Here is a 20,680-nt window from a genome sequence, read left to right on the forward strand (position 1 = left end):
ACCTCAGAAGAACCCAGAGATAAGCTGCAGTTTCAAGTGACCTCATAATAAGTACAATTTGGCTTTCAACTTTGCAGTGCTAATTGAGTATTGTAGTTCTGCTAGTAATGCCTGCTGATTGAGTCCTAATTGCCGTGAATGGATGTTAAAGTTTTTGCTTATAAGTTGATACACTGGTTATTGATTTGCTTCCTTTTTTTGTCCATTATTCCATCACAGATCTGGACATGCAGAGAGACAAAAACAGCCCTTCCAGTGAGGACAATATCCCTTCTGTCTGCGTTTGCCTGGCAACACTGCTCTTGCCTCCGGGTCCGCGGTTGACATCGGCCCTGTTTATCTGTCTGCAGCAACAAGCCAGCACTGGGACTGTCTCTCATGTCATCTCTGACATGATGCTCCTGACAGGGATAACGCTGCTGCTGATGCTGATGATGATATCTAACACTGGCCAGTCCCGTATTTGACAATCCTTGTCTGTTGAGGCAGAAGCAGAGACAGAAGGAGTGGAAGTGTGGAATCAATGCCAAAGGCCCTATTTATCAGGAAGTGTGCCACCTGGACACCTGTGACCATGGCTCTGTAATAATCCTGTGACCCTGTTGGTGAGTATTCAACTGTGGGGAGTTTTTACTAAATATTAAATAGAATAGGTTAAGCAGCATCCTGTGTATAGAGTTTCGTCGTGTAGATATACTGTCAAGTGACAGAAAGTTATGAATATTTCACTGGCTTTGATGTAATTTGTGGACCAACCAATGTGAAGGAAGATGCTTGTCACAGCCTTGCTTTGTTCCTGTTGCTTATTTGTTATGCCTTCAGTGTAGTCAATCATTAAGTAAACACAATGGGGCTTCTGTCGCTGATATTTTTAAGAGTGCTGGGTCTGACACAGAACAATAATCAGTCCGTATAAACAGCCTCTTGTTCTCTGAGGAAGTCAGAACAATGGGTCTGTACGAGCACAGTTTTGGTTTCTTTGCTTTCAAATTTAAGGTCCGGTCATTATTCAGATTTTTTTGTTTTTTCTTCACCAAGAGAACATTTTGTCCATAACGGCGAGAAGGAACAAAAGTAAATGCTTAACTACTCACATGTTCTCGCTGTGAGGGTTTTTTTTTAGTCGTGGTCAAGAGCTTCCGGGACTGTTGGGGAATTTTTACTGCCATGTGGGAATTTGTAAATGTAAAACCAGATGATCTCAAGTCAGAGATTAAATTGGACATAATATAATTTAGCCACTTAAATGCCACTTCTATCCCTTATTGTCACAGTTTGGGGCCCATCAGGTAGAAATGCTCTGTCTTCAAGTCATTCAGTGTCTCAAATATCCCGCAGAGCTGTGAAAAATGTTCAAAGTTAGTGGTTTATAACAGTGCTCTCAGCTTGGGTGGTTTCTGTAAATGTTTAATTTCCTCTCTCCGTCTCTCCTTTCCTGAGGGGAGGCGGGGAGCTTAACAAATAGACTGCTGTGGTTCGCCCTCCAGAGGAGAGCGTTAAACAGGTGAAGCTGAACACTGCTCTCATTAGTTACAGATGCAGTCACCTGCCACTCACCAGAGACTGATGCCAGAAAGTTTTCACAGCTATTTCTGCCCAGAGACACTGGAGGAATAGCTCAGGCTCTGTGACTGGATGTAAGCTCGGTGGAATTTACTGTACTGATGGGGACCGTGCTGAAAACAGGAGGAATCCAGCCTCGTCTGCAGCCTGGGGGACTGTAGTTTTGCTATGAGAGTGTTTCATTTTTATGAGGCGACATGTTGTTTCTATCTGTTGAGTTTCCTTTTGTCTTATCTATGGATCCAGTGTATATTCATGAGCCGGCTCAGTGACATATGAGACATCCAAATGCTATTGATTGTCTCCTGGCGCGTACGTGCTCATCAGCAGTGAATTGCAAACTGTAAACTCTGTGCTTTGCAGTCTGAGCTCCCGTTCGAGTGAGTAAATCATGGCCAGCATGACGGTCCAGCTCCTTGGCTTCTTCTTGGGGCTGTTGGGGTTTGCAGGAACTGTAGTTGCAACTCTGCTCCCCCACTGGCGCAGCACAGCCTACGTGGGCTCCAACATCATCACAGCCACTTCCTACATGAAAGGCCTGTGGATGGAGTGTGTATGGCACAGCACTGGCATTTACCAGTGTGAGCTGTACAGGTCTCTACTGGCACTGCCACGCGACTTGCAGGTACTGCACCTTCACCCTTCAAGTGTCTGTCCACAGCAGCTTATGCTATCATGCATTACATGTATTTTGGATAATCTGTTAGTCATTTCAGTAAAATTTCATGCAAAACTTCCTTCTCCTATTTCAGCTTTGCATAGGATTTGCTGCTTATTTCTATTTATGTCACTGGAAACTAAATATCTTTGGGATTTAAACTAGAAGGAACACAGAATTTTTCTAATTTTTTTTATTTTATGGACAAAACAGTTTACTGATTAATCGAGAGCCCTGAGCATTAGCACATACTGTAAGCAATTTTAAATTGCATTGCCAAGATGGATGGACGGACAAGTAGCTGAGTGAATTCAGGAGAATTGCTTTTAAAGTGAGATGAACCTCTGAAAGAAGATGAATCTCATTCTTCCTCTTACAAATGAAATCTTAAATTCATGAGCATTCTTGCACAATTCGGTTCTGTCCGCTCAGTGATTGTGTTGCTACTTGCTCTGCTGTGACCAAGCAGCAACAAAATCACCGGGGCTAATGTTTGCTAATGCTAGAAAACTTATCATTATTAACTCAAGTTGCTGACTTTCTAATTCTCTCTTAGCTAAATTAATATACACTGAGGTCAGGAGAAAGAATTAACTCATAACACAGAATTATTACTTTCATGCCACTCTTAAGTATTTGGGACAGATCTATTTATTGATATATAGATTAGCCAGTGGATTGATTGATTGATTGTCAAGTACCTGTCACAGCGCAGAACTCAGTTTTCTAACCCCACAGGCCAGAATCAGAGTCCTGTCTTGATCCCAACGTTAAAGTGCTCATCTCTTCTCCTCTGCATTAGGCTGCCCGGGCGCTCATGGTGCTCTCCTGCGTCACCTCAGTCCTGGCCTCTCTGGTGTCTGTGATGGGGATGAAGTGCACCCGCTTCGCCCGTGGCTCTTTGATCAAATCTCCGTTGGCGCTAAGTGGGGCTATCTGTTTTCTCTGTGCTGGCCTGCTCTGTCTGGTCACAGTGTCCTGGACCACCAATGATGTCATCATGGACTTCTACGACCCCTTCCTCCCCAGCGGGATGAAGTACGAGATCGGCCTGGCCGTGTATCTCGGTTATGCCTCGGCCTGCCTCAGCCTGACCGGAGGACTGGTGCTGTGCTGGAGCAGCAGCGGTGACAGGTCGCGGAGCCCCCTGATTATGCAGAGGAACCAACCACAATCACCTCCCCCTGCCTTCAACCACATATATCCTCCAGCTCCACTCTACAAGCCCGCCGAGGCCCTGAGGGACAATCGTGCTCCTTCACGTTGCTCCCTTTCCAGCAGTGGCTACAGGCTCAATAACTACGTGTAAGTCTGGGAGAAACACTAACAGCACCTGCACCGCCACAGCTGAACAAAAACAAACAAAAACGGTCAACTAAACACTTCTCCATCTTCTTTTTAATATCTTTATGTGCCGTTTTTGAATCTGCGATAGTCATAAAATAAATTTAAAAAATGGAAAGGAAAGACGAGTATGTTACGTTATCATGATTGACCAAAAATCAGATGTCACATTTGACAAACTGCTCAGACTTTTCTCTGACTTTCGCGTGACCGGATCTGACAGCCTAACAACAGATTGGGTAGATCCCAAGTCTCTTATTTGATATTTCCTCGCTCCTCGCTGGAACTGGAAGTCACTCTGGTCCCACATCTTGAAGGCCATCTCAAACTCTTATTTCTGCTCTGAGGATCAAGGATCTCTGAGGAGCCACGAGCAAGGACACACCAGAGCAGCCTTCACAGACATCTTTTACTGGACAACACACCCCTTTATTGGCTATCAGTTATTGATTGGATGCTGCCACTGATCGGACTGATCTGATACATCACAAAATCACTGGAGTTTCATACCAGAGTGAAGGCAGACACCAGATTGTACTCAGTCGTATCACTCCCAAGTTTTTGTCTTCTGATTCACCATCTAATTACAAATCTGTGTTAACTTTAGGTCTGAACAACAAAAGAACCACAAACAACTTTATTCATTAACATTTATTATGTGTACAATTAAAGTCACAGTCTGTCAGTCAGCAAGGAACACTTTGTACATAATTTATCGTCATTTCCATTCTGATGAGGCTGATGAGCGTCAGGATTGATATCGGTTACATAATTTCAATTTTCCATGAAACATTTAGCCTAATAAATGAGTCCAGTCTTCAAAAGGCACCATAATCATAATCTGGGTTATTAAAAAATGAATTCACAATCAGAATATCAATAAATCCAGATGCAAATAATGAATAAATAATATAAACTTGTTTTGCCAGTAGAAATGCTTCCTGTGCCTCTGAGCAGGACCCAGCACGCAGTATAAATACAGAATGCAGGTTGTTATTCATGTGCAGGTGTTTGTTAAACAGGTAACAGAGAGAAAACGCTGCTGCTCTAGCGCTGATAACTGCGCACCTTTATTAGTATTAGCACAGTGCACAGATGTCTGGACCTGAATTCATCAAAAGCCTCTTCAGCTGTTAAAGCCGACTGACAGCTGATCCAGCTGTGATCAGCTGTCGCCAACGTCAGAAACGTCTAATTTCTCTAAAGTTTTTCCTTGTTTCTTCCCTCCTCACATGGTTTCTCTGCATCTCACCATGCATCTATGACTCAAGACATAAGTGAGGGAAATGTGGGTGCAATTTAAGAGACTTGGGATGTACCCACAGTGTCTCTGTGTGATAGAACAGGGGACTGAAACCTGTTGACCTGCTGTGTACCTGAAGGACCAGAAGGTGGCAGTATTTCACAGCAAATATTCACAGAAGAGACTTAAGAGTAAATCAGATTCTACATTCTGTGCTGTAACACTCATGTTAATGGATAAGCACTTGCTCTGTCACATCCTTGTTGTAGCCTACTTTCCAGTTAGGATTAACCCTTTCTGAAAGCCCGCTCAATCATAATAGTTTTTGAAGGGAAATGATGTGTCAGTGTTCAATATTTTCATGCCAAAGAAAATAAAAAGACAATGAATGTCAGTTTCTCATCATTTAAATGTAGATAAGCACTTTATAAATGTGGGTTTGTTTTATTGTTCTCATAAGAGAAACACAGCCATGATTAATGATATTAATTGGTAGCTGAATTTATGCTGAATCGCTGGCCAGCTTTACTGGGATACTTAAATGGAACTGAGCCATCATTAACAGCATTAGTTCCACCTGTGTTTTTTTATGCTGTGGCATGTCAAAACATCTGCTGGGACAAAGCCTGCTGTCTGTGATACAGTGACACTTTTTGGCCTAAAATCCAAAGATAATTTACACTCTCATCCTAAGTAACCCTGCTACAGTTATGAACACCAAACCTGCTACTGGAGCTCTGTTCCAATTTAATTTGTCATGTACAAAAACATTTAGAATATGTTTTGTTCCTGATTCCTTTACTGAAACCACCTCACAGATACTTAAGGAAGTCGCCACTAGATGGCGACAAAGCTCTTTTGAGAAGGCAGCTTAAAGCCTTCAGTCAGACTTCTTTTTCTTGATGATATGGCCTACCAGCTGATGAATGTTGATTTTTTATGAATGGCACTAACAAGGAGTCTGAGTCATTAGCCATGTATGTAAAATTAATAATTATCATTTGTAGATGCTGAATACAATATTTTTTGTGAGGCTGTCCAGGCTGCCTACCTAAAACTCCCTGTAATACTGTGGTGACATGTTTTAAGGCTTATTTATCAGAAGAACTTTCCAATTAGAGCTGGCCTCTGTCAGGCAGCCTGTCAGCCACACAAACACCAAATTAAGAGGACACGTCGCAATTCAAACAAGTATTTCCAGCAGACTGACTCTGCAACTTCTTCGTTCACATCAAGGAGCTAATTTAAATTGCTGGCAAAGCCCAAACAATGAATTCTAATTCTGGGAAAATAGTTGTTCGATAGCTAAAAGAAATGAACCATACAAAACTCTGAGTAAAATAACTGTAAACACATTCTTAAAAAATGCTTCAGAAATATCACATCATAGCGCTTACTGAAATTGAAGGTATAATGAGACAGAAAATGCTTCAAAACAAAGCAAATGATTGTTTATAATAAATGAATTACACGTCAAATGTTTCTGTTGTGGGCACTTTCACATTTCAGCACCATGGACAGCGGACTGAATACTCCAAGGAAACCTCCTCTTATATACTGAGATAAACGCTTTCAGTTCTGTTTCCAGGTACGAAGTAATGTCTTCAGTGAGGTATATAATATATATGATATAATGGATTTTAATCATCTTTGTACAATAAAAAAAGATGTAGTCTGTTAAAACAGAATTATACTTGAAGTTTACAAACTGGATTTGGTTTGATTTAAAGTGGACTAAAAAGGACAGAAATAGTGTCCTGTTAGTCACCGTTGCTCCTTACCACTGGTGGTCTGGTGGCTCTTGAAGCCCCTACGGTAGATAAAACATGATAAGTCCCCTCTACAAAGACCCAATGTGCAAGAAAACGCGATAAAATGCGCTGCAGTTTGCCCTTCCAGTGGAGAAAACATGGTGCAGTGCCATGCTGCTTTACACGCTGGAGAAGGGTTTGGAACTGGAAACGCATCGTGCTGAAGCCATTCATTTGCTCTTTTCCACCCTTGCCCCTCAGACAGCTTGAGTCCGCCACTGCTCCTTCCTTATGATTTACAGTATCTGTATTTATATTAGTTGGTTTGGAAGTTTTCGTGCTGACACGCTAAGACTTGTGAATGGAGTTATATTCTTTCATGAGTGAGGTGGGTCACAAAATGAAAAAGCAACCTTATGCGGGCCATGCGCCCTCGACATCACCACCGTCCAGTCAGCTTTTGCAGAACAAACGCGATGCTTTAATCGCGGAGCGAGGGGGCCCTGCGCAAGATCATAAATCAGGCCTGAAATGTAACCTGGCAAAGTAAAGGTCCCATCCATTGCCAATATGATATTATGATATTGGAAAGCTTTCCCGGAGACGTTGTGCGTCATGCCACTCTCTATTAGGCGCTATTTTCGTCCTGCCCTGGAAGACATTCATCCACCATCTACCCACCCTGACAGCACCCAATAAACCCACCACTCCCATTCATCTCCACCCCTCCACCCACCTTCACCCTCTCTCCCCGTCCCTCGCTCTTTCCCTCTCCCTCTCTCTCATTCCTACCAGCGCTGGTGATTTAAAAAAACAACACAGGAGAATTGTGTTTGCTCGTCCAGGAGGATTACTTTGTCGCACCTTCACGTTTTCCCAACAAAATCGTCCGAGACTTTTAAAAATTCTTCTTTTGAAGGCCTTTCTCCTGTAATCTATTTAGATCTGTTTCTGCAAAGCAAAGGTAAGAAAATGTCAGTTTCTAATATTGTCTTCTTTCATAAGTATGTGTTGGCTGAGTCTAAATGCATTTGACCATAGTGACAGATGTTGATTTAAAGAGAGATCAATAATGCAATACTGGCCTCCTGGAAGCAATGGTGTCAGCGCAACGGGGAGCTGAAACCGACAGGTTTGATTGTAGTGATGCAGCACATCGGACACAAAGTCCCTGTGCGTCTGTTGTAGGTCTCTTTTGGTGAACGGATCGCAAGTTTTTGACGCGGCTGGTACGCATTTATGGACTTTTACGCACGGTAGCGCTACAGGAAACAAAACCATGTTTGTCCAAATTTTAAAACAACACTGCGCTACAGAGCAGCCTGAACACGTTTTTCTTTTTAATTAACTGAAAATTAACAGACATCGCGAGAGTAAACTGGCGTAATAATCGGAGAAAGCGATGTCTTTAACTGAAGCGAGACAGCAAGGTGCGCGTAAAAACCTCCTCAACTGCCAACAAGTGCCACGCTAAGAATTTGTCAAATCCTCTGATCAGTACCACAAATTCTAGTCTTGGATTGGTCTGATTTCCATCTTTTGATCTGATGACACATGATGGAGTAGTTCCTCTTTCTCCGCTTTGTGCGTCTGCCGGACACGGTAAGGTATGGCCACTCTCCATAGCTCTAACCGAACGAATTCAAACATCCTTGCTATGGGGGCACCATTAAACAAAGATCAAATACGGGAAGGCACGAAAGTAGTTAGTCAGATTTTTCTTGTAGTGATTCCTCCTTTAAGGCTCTAACAGGAAAGAATGGCAAGATTAATTTATGCTTCTTTTACTTTGGTGAACAAGGGATTTTAAAATTATCACAGCTGGACATTTGGAAGAAGCGTGAAGATGATCGGTGCGTTGAAAACGTGAAATCTGAACCTCTTTGTGTTCTCGAACTTAAACACCTTGAACTGAGTGCAATTTAAACCTTGCAGCTTTAAAAAAATGGCAGCCTCAAATAAACGGTTTGGATGGTAGTGTTTTAAAGCTGATGAAAATTAGGTGTACAGTATCATCCACGCTCCACGTAATGCGCATGGTTAATAATTATAGTTTGTCTGTGTTGTTCCAGACCTGATAAAAAGAGTGTGTCACAAGAATACCTTTCTGTGAAATATGTTTCTTCATCAAAGTCAAACACAGTCGATAGAAATGTGTTTCTACCTCTCTAGTTCTAGTTCTCTCCATGAATTTCCAGTCCTCCGCGCGCAACAGCACTTGATCTCGGCGGGAGGAAGCGCACCAAAGTAAGATGGCCATCCACGCCGAGGGTCTCGTGGCTATCGTGATCTTCTACGTCCTGATTCTGTTCGTGGGGATCTGGGCCGCGTGGAAGAACAAAAACTCCGGCGTTGGCGATGGTGGAGAGCGGAGCGAGAGCATCATGGTCGGGGGAAGAGACATCGGATTGTTCGTCGGTGGATTTACAATGACCGGTGAGTTAGTTAACTGCGGGGAGTCTTTGAATTCTTTGTTTGTAAGAGTTCAACATGACCCGCGTGCGCATTGTGTCAAATTTGTCCATCAAATGAGGTCAGAAGAAGACAATAAAAACCCTCAACTCCGTCTTTTTACGCACGAACAGCACTGCGGCCACACGTTTAATTTAATACCACAAGCTTCAGCGTTACATTCATTCCATTTCAGAGCACTTAAAGACACAACAACTGATGACTGACAAGTTTTATGTGCTTTAAGTGCAAACTATGAGGGTGGTCAGTGTGATATTTGGATGAATGCAGTTCTGTCTTCCCAACATCACTTATAGGGTTCTTGTTATTAGAATAAACTCGCGCAGCATGCGCCTAACTAGTCTTTCAGAAAAGTCTGCCTTTTTTTCGAAACTTAACTTTTTTTTTCTTGTTTTCAGCTACTTGGGTGGGTGGTGGCTACATCAATGGGACAGCCGAGTATGTTTACCTGCCAGACTACGGCCTGGCTTGGGCACAGGCTCCCTTTGGTTACGCTCTCAGTCTGGTAGTAGGTGAGAACCAGTATCTTTGTTTAAATCCTTATGCCGTAAAAAGCAAGCTTGTAAAGAGCCACACACGGTGAGAATACAGGAGCTGATGCAGATTATCAGCACTGGTGTACTTCTCAGAGAACCATACCAGTCATTTTGCATGTTTTTGGTCATTTACTACAAATCTGATTTTGCTATTCCTCAAGGCAGCCATTGATTTCCACTAATTTACAGTATTATTATTATTATTATAGGTGATCTACCACAGGGATGATCATGCCTGCTTTTACTTTTGTTACTGTACGTCATTGTTGTGTTTGACTGTTGCATTAAAACAAATGCTGTATAGCCCTATGTTGCTTATGTACTGTAGTATGTCTACATGTCGAAGTGATCTCGATCAAGATGTATGAGTGTATGAATGCATGTGTGTGAATCGGTGAATGCTGACTTACGTTGCAAAGAGCTTTGAGTCATCTGTAAGATTAGAAAAGCAAAATATAAATGCAATCCATTTGAGTTAGTGTCGCAAAAACATGCAAAGCACTGGTGTGGTTCTCTAAGAAATACAGTAGATCACACATATAAACAGGAATGTTAAAGTGCTTCAGCCAGAGATAAACTGGAAGTTCTGTAAGATCAGTTGATTCCACTGAAGCACCAGATACACACTTCAGGTTTGTCATATTATACAATTTAATCGATTCAAGGATTGTAAAAGACACTTCCTACTGTACAATGTTCCGTCAAGCTATTTGTCTGCCTTACCTTGATGTCTGGCATCCTTCAGGTGGCCTTTTCTTCGCCAAGCCCATGCGTTCTCGTGGATACGTCACCATGCTGGATCCCTTCCAGCAACTGTACGGAGAAAGGATGGGCGGCCTGCTCTTCATCCCCGCACTCATGGGGGAAATCTTCTGGTCTGCAGCCATTTTATCTGCCCTGGGTGGGTGATTATTGGATGGGATCACTTACATGTCAAAACTCATTATGAGCACCACATTAAGTTAACTATGCACTTCTCCTCGTCACTCTGGCTGACACTAAAACTGAATGTGTGGTCCTACAGGTGCCACTCTGAGTGTGATCGTGGACATAAACATCAACATGTCGGTGGTGATCTCAGCCCTGATAGCTATCTTCTACACGCTGGTGGGAGGACTCTACTCTGTGGCGTACACAGATGTGGTCCAGCTCTTCTGTATCTTTGTGGGCTTGGTGAGTTTTACTGTCAGCATCTAGACAGCCAGGGACTCTCAAGGTAACAATGAGTTGAAGAATTGGATAGACTTCTGTATGATTAAATACCAGTATAAACTGCGGGACAAAGTTATTACTTTGATCTTTCAGCTCACAATGTGAAGCTGCCACTAGCCAATATTTTATCCAACCATAGAGGTGTTTTTGACCAGTTTCTTGTCAAAAAAATCAAAAAGATACAAGGCATCCATATATGGATGTGGAATCTGATTAAAGTGCATTAATTCAGCAAAAATGCATCAAGATTTTCTGTGCGCTTTTTCCACCGCTGCCCCTCAGACGGCCTGAGCCCACTACTGCATGCTGACTTACATCCCAAGACACCAGTATAAAGCATGCCTGCTTTTAAAATGATATAAAACTTTGAGTAAACAATAAGTAGAACTTGGATCCTCTGTCGGTGTAAGCAGCTATGACAGTAGAATCGCATTAATTTGACTAATTATCGATATATTGATGATAATATTTCTCTCACTATTTCACTCTCCATCAGTGGATCAGCGTGCCTTTTGCCTTGTCCAATCCTGCCGTGTCGGACATCAGTGTTACAGCCAAGGAAACAATCTATCAGTCACCCTGGCTGGGGAAGATTGAGCCTGAAGACAGATGGCTCTGGGCGGACAACTTCTGTTTGCTGGTAAGTCATATTTTTTATCAGAAATAAACAAATTCATTTCGAGATATAAGTGTAAAGTAAATTGCATGCACATTCTGACTCCACTGTCAAGTGCTGCAAGCAGGAGGTTTAAGTGATGCATTTAAGGTGCAGTTCAGGCACAGGACATTTGGTTTTTGCTTGTTAGAGGTTTCCTCTAAAAGTGAACAGCAACTGATTATTAGTATCATTAAAAATAACAAAGCACAACTCATCCATCGGATTTGTTACATTTGTTGTTAAGATTAAGTTTTAGAGGTGTGGTGGTCTAGCTGATTGTTATGAATTATGATTATTTACTATGTGTTTCTGTTTCTAGATGTTGGGGGGGATTCCCTGGCAGGTCTATTTTCAACGGGTTCTTTCTGCCTCTTCAGCTACCTACGCCCAGGTCCTTTCCTTCCTCGCCGCCTTCGGCTGCCTGGTCATGGCCGTCCCCTCGGTCCTCATCGGAGCTATAGGGGCCTCCACTGGTAAATACATACACAAACACGCACCAGGGCTTTGTTGGAGCTGAAGTGATTCTTGGTAACCCCAACACTCAGCTCCTGTTTGTCACTCATTCATTTCAGAATGTACCATATTCAAGTCACTTCAGAACATGTGGAAGTAGATTTAAAAACAGTTCAGTTTATAGTGTGTGAGACAGTTGAGCTCCCTCTGTATATAGCCATTTTCACTCTTACAGCTAGAGGATATCACTTAAAACAGCAATAAATAGCAGCTGTGTGGCTGCAAGTAGAAACACTCCGCTTATATCTGTTTGTCTCAAAAATACTAATACTAACATTAGATTTAATTATTGTATGAGATTATTTTGCAGCATATACTAATACTATATATTAGTAAGTACTGATTCAGTGCTAACATCTGGATTAGATGCCTACAAATGACCCAAAAATGACCTAACTCCGCACACATTTAGATCTGGATTGCAGCTGTTCACATCATATCACAGATGAACTCAGACATATCAGACACTGATCCATGAATGATGTTCACACACACACACACACACACACACACACACACACACACACACACACACACACATATTTATTAAGCAGTTAATGAAACATCACAAGACAACGGAAACTTCCAGGAATCTGATCCTTTATTGAAACAGCGTGATCAAAAGGAACACAATGCCTTCTTGGGTTGTTTACACCCTGGCAGCTTTTTTCTTTTCAGATGTGTAAATGCAGATTCATACAGTATCTGGAGGGTAAACAACATCAGACGGATTCTGTCACGACGGGCAGAGGAGAGAGCCATCCAACCATGCCGATTTAGTGAATATTACATCTGAAGAGGAGCTAATTAATCTCGTCCATCTGAAGCTGTTTCATGTATAACAGGCACTAATCAACCACTGCCTGTGTATATCCAGGGGAGGGACAGTATGTATGTCTCCGGAGGATGAAGAGGAGGATGAAAAAGTGACAGAAAGATAGATGGATGTCAGAGGGTTGAGACGTATGAAAACAAATGTTGGCCAGCTGAATGGAGGGATGAGACTACAGTGGAGTGGAGAAATGAGAATTGAGTGGAGTGGAGAACACCGTCAGTATGGACTAACAACTGCTAGTTTCAGTTCAGTTTAAAAAGAGACATTCATGTTTCTAAGATGGTGAATCTTAGCGACTTTGATGATCCCCTTATTGTCCTCTAGTGCCACCATGAGGTGCACATGTACAATTTTGACAGAAATAGCTCAATGACGATTGGATAGATTGGCATGAAACATTCATGCTGAAATATGGATGAATATAATCACTTTGGTGACCTCTTAACTCTTAACAAACTCCCATCTGCCTCAGCTGAACTTTGTGTCCAGTGTTTATTAACTGATGTTAGCATGATAACATGCTAAGCTATGATGATGAACATGGTAAACATTATTTAGTCATTGTGAGGATGTTAGCACGCTGATGCTAGCATTTAGCTCAAAGCAGCGTTGTGGGTTTTATTAATTTTTTAAGTATTCAGCGATGAAAAATATGCATACATCCATGCAAACCTCTGCATTTAATCAGCTCCAAATGTCTCATCAGAATCAATGGACTCACATATATGTTAATCATTATTAATGAAATGATTATTAATCAAATTTCCAATTAAAATGCAATTAAACATTGTAATTAATTCTTCAATACAGGCCCATGTTTCATGTTTGGACCAATGTTCCATAAGCACAAACCAGTGTGTTCACCATAGTTAATGTTACATGGATGTCATATATGCATTATTCCTGGCATCCTGTTTCTACTGTGGCTTTTTCCTTTTATTTTGTCTGCAGCTGCAGAGCATTACGATGCTAATCTCTGCTGTGTTTCAGCACACAGAAGTGAAGCCCTTTTGTTTCTCAGCAACCAAAACAAGTGTATCCACAGGCAGCATTATAATAATGTCTCAAAGTCGAGCCCTGTCTCCAAAAAGCTGTCCAGTCCGTGTTTAGTTATGTTGTGTTACTGCCTCAGACAAGTTGCTGCATTATGTTGTCACTCGGTTCAATGATCAGAAAAAAAATCAGAAAATAAAGCTGATATGATGCATAGATAATCCTATACTTGGACACAAAGAATATGACTGATAAGTTCAATACGGTAATGACTATAGCTCCCATTTCTTCTTCCAGACTGGAACCAGACTTCTTATGGGTCGCTCGCTCCAAAGGATAAGGATCAAGCTGACATGATCCTTCCCATAGTGCTTCAGCACCTCTGCCCACCCTACATCTCCTTCTTTGGTCTGGGGGCTGTGTCAGCTGCGGTCATGTCGTCAGCAGACTCGTCCATTCTCTCAGCCAGCTCCATGTTTGCCAGGAACATCTATCAGCTCGCCTTTCGGCAGTCGGTAAGAGTGCCAACAATAATACTAAAACACATCTGCACCATTTGAGCCGGTGGCTGCAAGCATCAGTCAAATAATCCATAAATCAATTCTTGTTCCATCGCAGTGATTTACAAGTCTGTCAGATGTTACTTATTGTACTTGCTGAACAACCAAACCTTCAGACGACTGAAAGATGAATACTCTCAAAATTAGATTGGATTATCTATTAATCCTCTGCTGATGTGAAGTATGGAGCTTGATGTTAGCCACACTAGTGGCAAGGATCTTTGGTGAGTGTGTCGGTCAGTCAGTCTCAAATATCTCAGAAGCTATTGGATGAATTGCTCGAAACTTTGTACCGACATTGACCAAAGACTTTGGTGATCCTCTGACTTCTAGCACCATCATTTTATTTTGTTGAGTCATTTGGTTCATTACCAACTACTGAGAAACTCATGGCATTCCCTTCAGCCTCAGCAACCCTTTGTGTTTAATGCTAATTAAGAAGTGCTAGCATGCTAGCACACTAAGCTAAGATGGTGAACACTACACCTGCTAAACATTAGCATTAGCAAGTTAGCACGCTGACATTAGCATTTAGTTCAAAGCGCTGCTGTACCAGAGTACAGCCTCGCAGAGCTGCGAGCATGGCTGTAGATTTAATTTGACCGTTCTCTTTATACCTCCTCATTCTCTACCTTGTCTTTTCCACATTTTCTGTTTTCACTCTGTTATCTCTTTCTTATCTCCTCCAGGCCTCAGATAGAGAGATTGTTTGGGTGATGCGCCTCACCATCTTTGTATTCGGAGCTCTTGCCACTGCTATGGCGTTGCTAACAGGCTCAGTGTATGGCCTGTGGTACCTGAGCTCTGACTTGGTCTACGTCATCATCTTTCCCCAGCTTCTCAGTGTGTTGTTCGTCAAAGGCACCAATACCTATGGCTCTGTGGCTGCCTATATTGTTGGTCTTTTGCTGCGCATTGGTGGAGGGGAGCCCTACCTGAAACTTCCTCCCTTCATCTACTACCCTGGCTGGGTGACCCAGGAGAGAGTCCACCACCTCACAGGGGATGTGGAGCACTTTGTCCAGCAGAAATTCCCGTTCAAGTCCGTGTCCATGGTGGCATCCTTCTTTGCAAATGTGGCCTTTTCTTACCTGACAAAGTACCTCTTTGAAAGCGGTACGCTATCACACAAGTACGACTTCCTGGATGCCGTGGTGTCCAAGCATAGCAAGGAGATCATGGACAAAGCCACGCTGGTGAGCAACCACGATAACATCATTCTTTCAGAGATGGCGCCTGTCAATCAGGTCCGGGGTGCGTCACTCGCCGGGACATTCACCAACACTGAGATCCTCAGTGACGATGGGGCGTCTAGTCCGGAGGCTTTTCACAATGAAAACTAGGCAACAAAGGCACAAAGAAAATCAAGGAATTTGAAGAAGAAGGAATAATCAATGAGGCATCGACATTCTTCAGGAAACTTGCTACTGCCGCACTGGAAACCAGATCAGCAGAAATCTGCTGTGGCTTCCGAGTGACTCCACAAGTTTGTTTTATGCTGATGACATGGTGCCTCCTTCTTTTTTAAAATCCCTTGCCAAGAACCAGGCGGTTGACAGTAAATCAGTTGTGTCAAATATACCATACTCATACTTGCATTTCTTTTTATCATGACTCAGTGAAACCACAACAGCCAGTTTAATTTAAGTGCTGCTACAGTGATCGGTGGGAAACCATGAGAGACTACAGTGGACATACAGTTTGTGAAGACAACTACAAGGGTTTGCTGTGGGTAATGAGAATAGTGCAATATATAACCAAGGCACTGTGTCCACATCTACATAGCTGTGTGTGTGTGTGTGTGTGTGCGTGCGTGCGTGCGTGCGTGCGTGTTCATGTACATGTGCACCTGACAACAAAGCGGCATCATGTGAAAGCTCCAGAAACTTCTCAGACTTTAGGTTTTAAATTTGCGTAGAGAAATTTTATTAATAGAGCAATAATATTTTTAGGATCTATGTTGTATAGGTAGATACATTGTACTGAATTTGCAAGTTAGTGTCATTGTTTTTAACTTGAAGAGTAGTAGATTTTTATTTTTGTGTTCACCTTGCTCTTAATCCTCCGGTCGTGTTCGCTAATTCCACACACAGTAATTGACACATGAAAAACCACGTGCCACCAAAATATCACCAAACAGAAGGTTGAAATCGGATGATTCTGCTAGACCCAACATTGCATTCAGTCACAACAGTTGTTCATGTTCACAGCTAACATTTTGAAAATGAAGCCCTATAATGCAACTACAATCTTGTTGAGACATAATCTGATGAATGTAAATCCAATATTTACTCTCCTGTTAGCTCTGTTTTGTTCTCCACCAGCTCCTGAAGGGGATTATCTGGCTCTTAGCCTCAAAATACGCCGCAATGTTCACCAGCTAGTTGCTTACTATGGCGGGTAGTGTACACTGGGTTTATCTGAGGTTTTTGATGTGAACAGCTGCCTCCCGCAGCTGGAAACAAGGTTGGTAAGAGCAGTGAGAATAAATCAAACGAAATTGTGGGACGGAAAACCAAAACAATGAGCTGAAAGATGCTAAAACTGTCTAAAGAGTCGGATGATCATTATCTTACCTCTTGATATTCATTAGGAACTTGATCCAGTGTTTTAATAAAAAATAGAGGAGCTTTATGTAAAGATCATGGTCAAACATAAAAACATCGTCATTGACTGTCCGTGTAACTCACACTGAATGGCAGTGAATGCTTCCACTGGACACACAAGGTGCAGAATCATCATGAACACATGAACATTACACACCACCCAGATTCAAATATCCAACATAAACAGATTTCTGAATGTTGTTCTTTCCAGGCAGCCATTGGCTTCCATTCATTTACATATGTTGTAAAAATCAATTTGCAGTCTTTGTTTTTGTCAAACTTGATGTGACACATCTTTGAATTAATGTGCATTTACAGCTGATGAGAACAAAAGCACATATATGATGTTAATTTTGCAAGCTCAAATATAAAAGAATGGAATCCGAAGGAAGCCTGGTGTGAACATTCAGACGTCTAAAAACACTACAGCAAGTTTTGATTGGTATTAACCTAAAGCGTGCTTCATTTATACAAGGACTGATGTGGTCCTTTAAAAATGATCTCACAGAGGATATTTAGAAATTTGTGTGTGACGGTTTGCTCGCTCAAACTAACCTGTATTGACTGGCCAGCCACAGCAGGTTAGTGGAGACAGGAAATGATTGTTCCTCTCGGGATGGTGTCAGTGGCACCGGTCAGTATTGATCCAATCCCCAGTTGATTAGCCCTCAGGACATTTGATCAATGCTGCAGAAAGGTTCAAAACTACAGCTTTTAAAGGTTTGTTTTACAGTGTGTTATAAATTAGTGGTGAACGCTGAAGTGTAACTGATCGAGCACCCTTATACATACAGTGAATTCCCCAGTGTCAGGCACCCTGCTGCTCTGTATGAGAAGAATCAAGTAAAGCAGTTGTCACTTCATACAACGATTTTTGGCATTGTTAAGTGTTACCATTGTCCAGCTGACTTTTCTGTGTTTATTTCCTCTCAGGATCGTTGTGGTTTGTTGGGCGTAGAGTTTGGAACACTTGCAAAAACTGATCACTTTTGCAGAAATCATTTTTGAGTTAAAGGATAAGGCTGGCAATATTCTGTATTTGAATTATTGTCAACAACTGATACAAAAACCAGTTAGTCCCTCAGCGTTCTCTCACTTCTCTACCCCATCTATGGCACTCGACTGCACGCCCATTCATTCCTACTGCAGACCTAAATCTTTAAAAAGGGGTTGACAATGTCAGAAAAAATGTTGCTCAAAGAGGAGTAAATGATGCATTTGATGGGGACTGTTTTCACTTGCAGATTAATCCACATTAGGTATTCTATCTAACTGACTCATATTGAACTACAGCGCCCATGTTAATCTTACTAAAGGAACGTTGTCACTTGCTGATGTGTTTTTTGGGCAACAATGGAGCTCTGTGGCACAAGGAAGGACCAGCTCAGAGATAATACATCTTCATGGGATCGATACATTGTTGATTTCAGTCTTTTGAGGGGATTTGGCAACGACAAGAAAAACCTACAATAACACCAGCCTTATCCTTTACGGTGGCGAGGTGGCCTTAGTTAGTCTTTAGAGTGAGGAGGCTTGATCCCCATATGCAGCCGTATCTGTTGAGGTACAGTAGACACACTGAATCCCAACCCGACCTGTCCCCTCTCTAAAACATTATTAACAGCTGTGGGATTTATGATTTGCCACCAAGCTGACATCAGCTTCAAACTGAACGTGGTGACTGCTGGTCTGATGCTATGCAAAGTGTCAGGCAACCTCATTGGACTCGAACGTGAATGTAAACTTTCCTTCTCATCTGAAAAGCCTCATGATGAGTGTGTCATAGCTTAGGTTCATTCACAAACCTGAACGCACACAGAAAAGAATCAGTGTCAGCAGCCGAACTGGCACGTTTGTGGCTCAATGTCGTAAATTGATGATGCTGTATTTTTGTGTGATAAATGTATATACCAAAAAAAGCATAGGAACAAATAAGTCAACTTTTAAATGCAGCAATGAAAATGATGTTTGTTGACAGTGAAATTACAGCTATTTATTTATTTATTCATGCAGTGTCTATAAGAGTATAGTTGTAAACATATGTGAGGTGAGTTGAATAAATTATATGATTTAGCACAGTCATGATTTGGTTTTCTCTCTGTGCATACCTGCATTACTGTTTTTGTATTGTTGTTTTAAAGTAACAGATTTACATACGGTATATATATTTGCTTCACACACATAGAATTTAGTTTAATTTTCAACTATTTAATAAGATATGAAAAAGATATAATACCTGATCTGAATATGGATACCTGTGTGTGTGTGTGTGTGTGTGTGTGGGTGTGTGTGTGTGTGTGTGTGTGTGTCCAGGGTGTGTGTGTGTCCAGGGTGTGGACTGACTGCTGGAGGGTTTAATCTTGGGGTTGCCGCCTGCTTGGACGCATCAATCAAAACGCCCGCCTCAGATTCTTATGACTGGCAAAACTGTCAGTGCTGTCAATCTCTTTTTCACACACACACACACACACACACACACACCAGCACACACACACACACACACAAACAAGCACTTCTCAGATCCCTACATCACTACACCAGTCTGACCCCTGGCTGATGGAAAAAACCTTCAAATTGTGTTTTTCCTCGTACTCGTAGTATAGACTCATAGACCACCCAAGCAGAAAAAACTAAAGGTGTTAGGAATTGCATCTTGTTTGTGTGTTTGTGTGTGTGTGTATGGGTACTGTATGTGTATTGTAAGGTTCAAACTGGAACAGTATCAAACATGTAAGGGGTATCTGAAGCAGAAGATTATTGTCTGAAGCTTTGTTATGTTTAGGAATAATTACTCATCATTAAAACATTAGTTTGCATGCAGTTAAAGAAATGGGCTCAGTGGAACATTCTGTTCCTATCCACGTCAAACCCTCTTATTATTAATCAGACAGCCACATCTGACATTTCAGACAAAACCCTGTTCAACCAAACCACAAGAACTCTAAACCCTAACTGACAGTAGCAGAGGTAAGATTAATTTGTTGCTTTGATTTAAGGTGGAGACACTTAACTCACAAGTTAAGTCCATGTCCTAAACTTTGAGTTTTGATTTACATCTCAGCATGCACCAAGTTTAATTTTAGATGTTTAACAGCAGCCCATTTACAGCCACTTATTGTACTGTAGGGAATCATATCCCACTCATCTACAAAAAAGAAATCTTGATTTGTACATATCATCATATGGTATGAAAAATATAAAATCATATATATGATACATATAAATATATAGATATATAATTATAGATATTCTATAACAATCCCTTATGTGCACTTCAGTCTTGCTTGACTAAATTGCGACAGTCATGTTCACAATCACTGAACCTGATAGAGGGTTTCCTAATAACACAGCTGATTCATACGTGGATGTTACGCCTCTCACTGTCACTGCTTCATCTTGTGGGAATCATGTACGCACCCTCCATGCCTCCAGACCAATATCTGACAGATAGCTATTATTCTGTCTGTAGAAAGAGACTGAGGTTTGTGAGCAGGTATAATAGCTATTAGTGTAAGTGCCAATGAAAGCTGCCGCAGTGTCAGGTGACTTGCCTGCAGGTGACAGACCTGAGACTGGTCTGATACTATCGAAATTATAAGGCTGCATGTTTAAAGGGTGTTTTCATCTAACAAAATCACTCACTGGAAAAGAATCGTTCAAATTACTGATTTTGGAAACAGCAGAAAACTGTATTGGATGGATCTTCTTGCGAGATTCATGTAAATCAAACAAGCAG

The 20,680-nt window shown here is 41.7% G+C and overlaps 2 protein-coding genes across 2 annotated transcripts; both read left to right on the forward strand.

Annotated features, from left to right (window-relative positions):
* The first annotated feature begins 467 nt into the window (after window positions 1-467).
* On the forward strand, window positions 468-3,530 carry LOC121616547 (claudin-14-like). Its single transcript, XM_041951351.1, has 3 exons — window positions 468-605; window positions 1,927-2,188; window positions 3,024-3,530. Exons 2-3 carry the CDS (start codon window positions 1,955-1,957, stop codon window positions 3,528-3,530), a joined length of 741 nt encoding a protein of 246 aa, XP_041807285.1. The 5' UTR covers window positions 468-605; window positions 1,927-1,954.
* A 5,281-nt stretch (window positions 3,531-8,811) lies between these two features.
* On the forward strand, window positions 8,812-15,681 carry LOC121616487 (high-affinity choline transporter 1-like). The gene is made up of 8 exons (XM_041951274.1): window positions 8,812-8,995; window positions 9,430-9,543; window positions 10,313-10,468; window positions 10,592-10,740; window positions 11,276-11,419; window positions 11,757-11,910; window positions 14,076-14,293; window positions 15,028-15,681. The coding sequence occupies exons 1-8, from the start codon at window positions 8,812-8,814 to the stop codon at window positions 15,679-15,681; spliced, it is 1,773 nt and encodes a 590-aa protein (XP_041807208.1).
* Window positions 15,682-20,680: the final 4,999 nt, after the last annotated feature.

Source organism: Chelmon rostratus, chromosome 13, assembly GCF_017976325.1.
Source record: "Chelmon rostratus isolate fCheRos1 chromosome 13, fCheRos1.pri, whole genome shotgun sequence".
Taxonomy (NCBI): domain Eukaryota; kingdom Metazoa; phylum Chordata; class Actinopteri; order Chaetodontiformes; family Chaetodontidae; genus Chelmon; species Chelmon rostratus.

Excerpts from the sequence above, each read along its gene's own strand:
- LOC121616547 (XM_041951351.1), top strand. The coding sequence starts at position 1,955 with ATGGCCAGCATGACGGTCCAGCTCCTTGGCTTCTTCTTGGGGCTGTTG. Across the intron at positions 2,189-3,023 it reads CACTGCCACGCGACTTGCAG|GCTGCCCGGGCGCTCATGGT; the intron begins GTACTGCACCTT and ends CCTCTGCATTAG.
- LOC121616487 (XM_041951274.1), top strand. The coding sequence starts at position 8,812 with ATGGCCATCCACGCCGAGGGTCTCGTGGCTATCGTGATCTTCTACGTC. Across the intron at positions 8,996-9,429 it reads CGGTGGATTTACAATGACCG|CTACTTGGGTGGGTGGTGGC; the intron begins GTGAGTTAGTTA and ends TCTTGTTTTCAG. Across the intron at positions 10,469-10,591 it reads AGCCATTTTATCTGCCCTGG|GTGCCACTCTGAGTGTGATC; the intron begins GTGGGTGATTAT and ends GTGGTCCTACAG.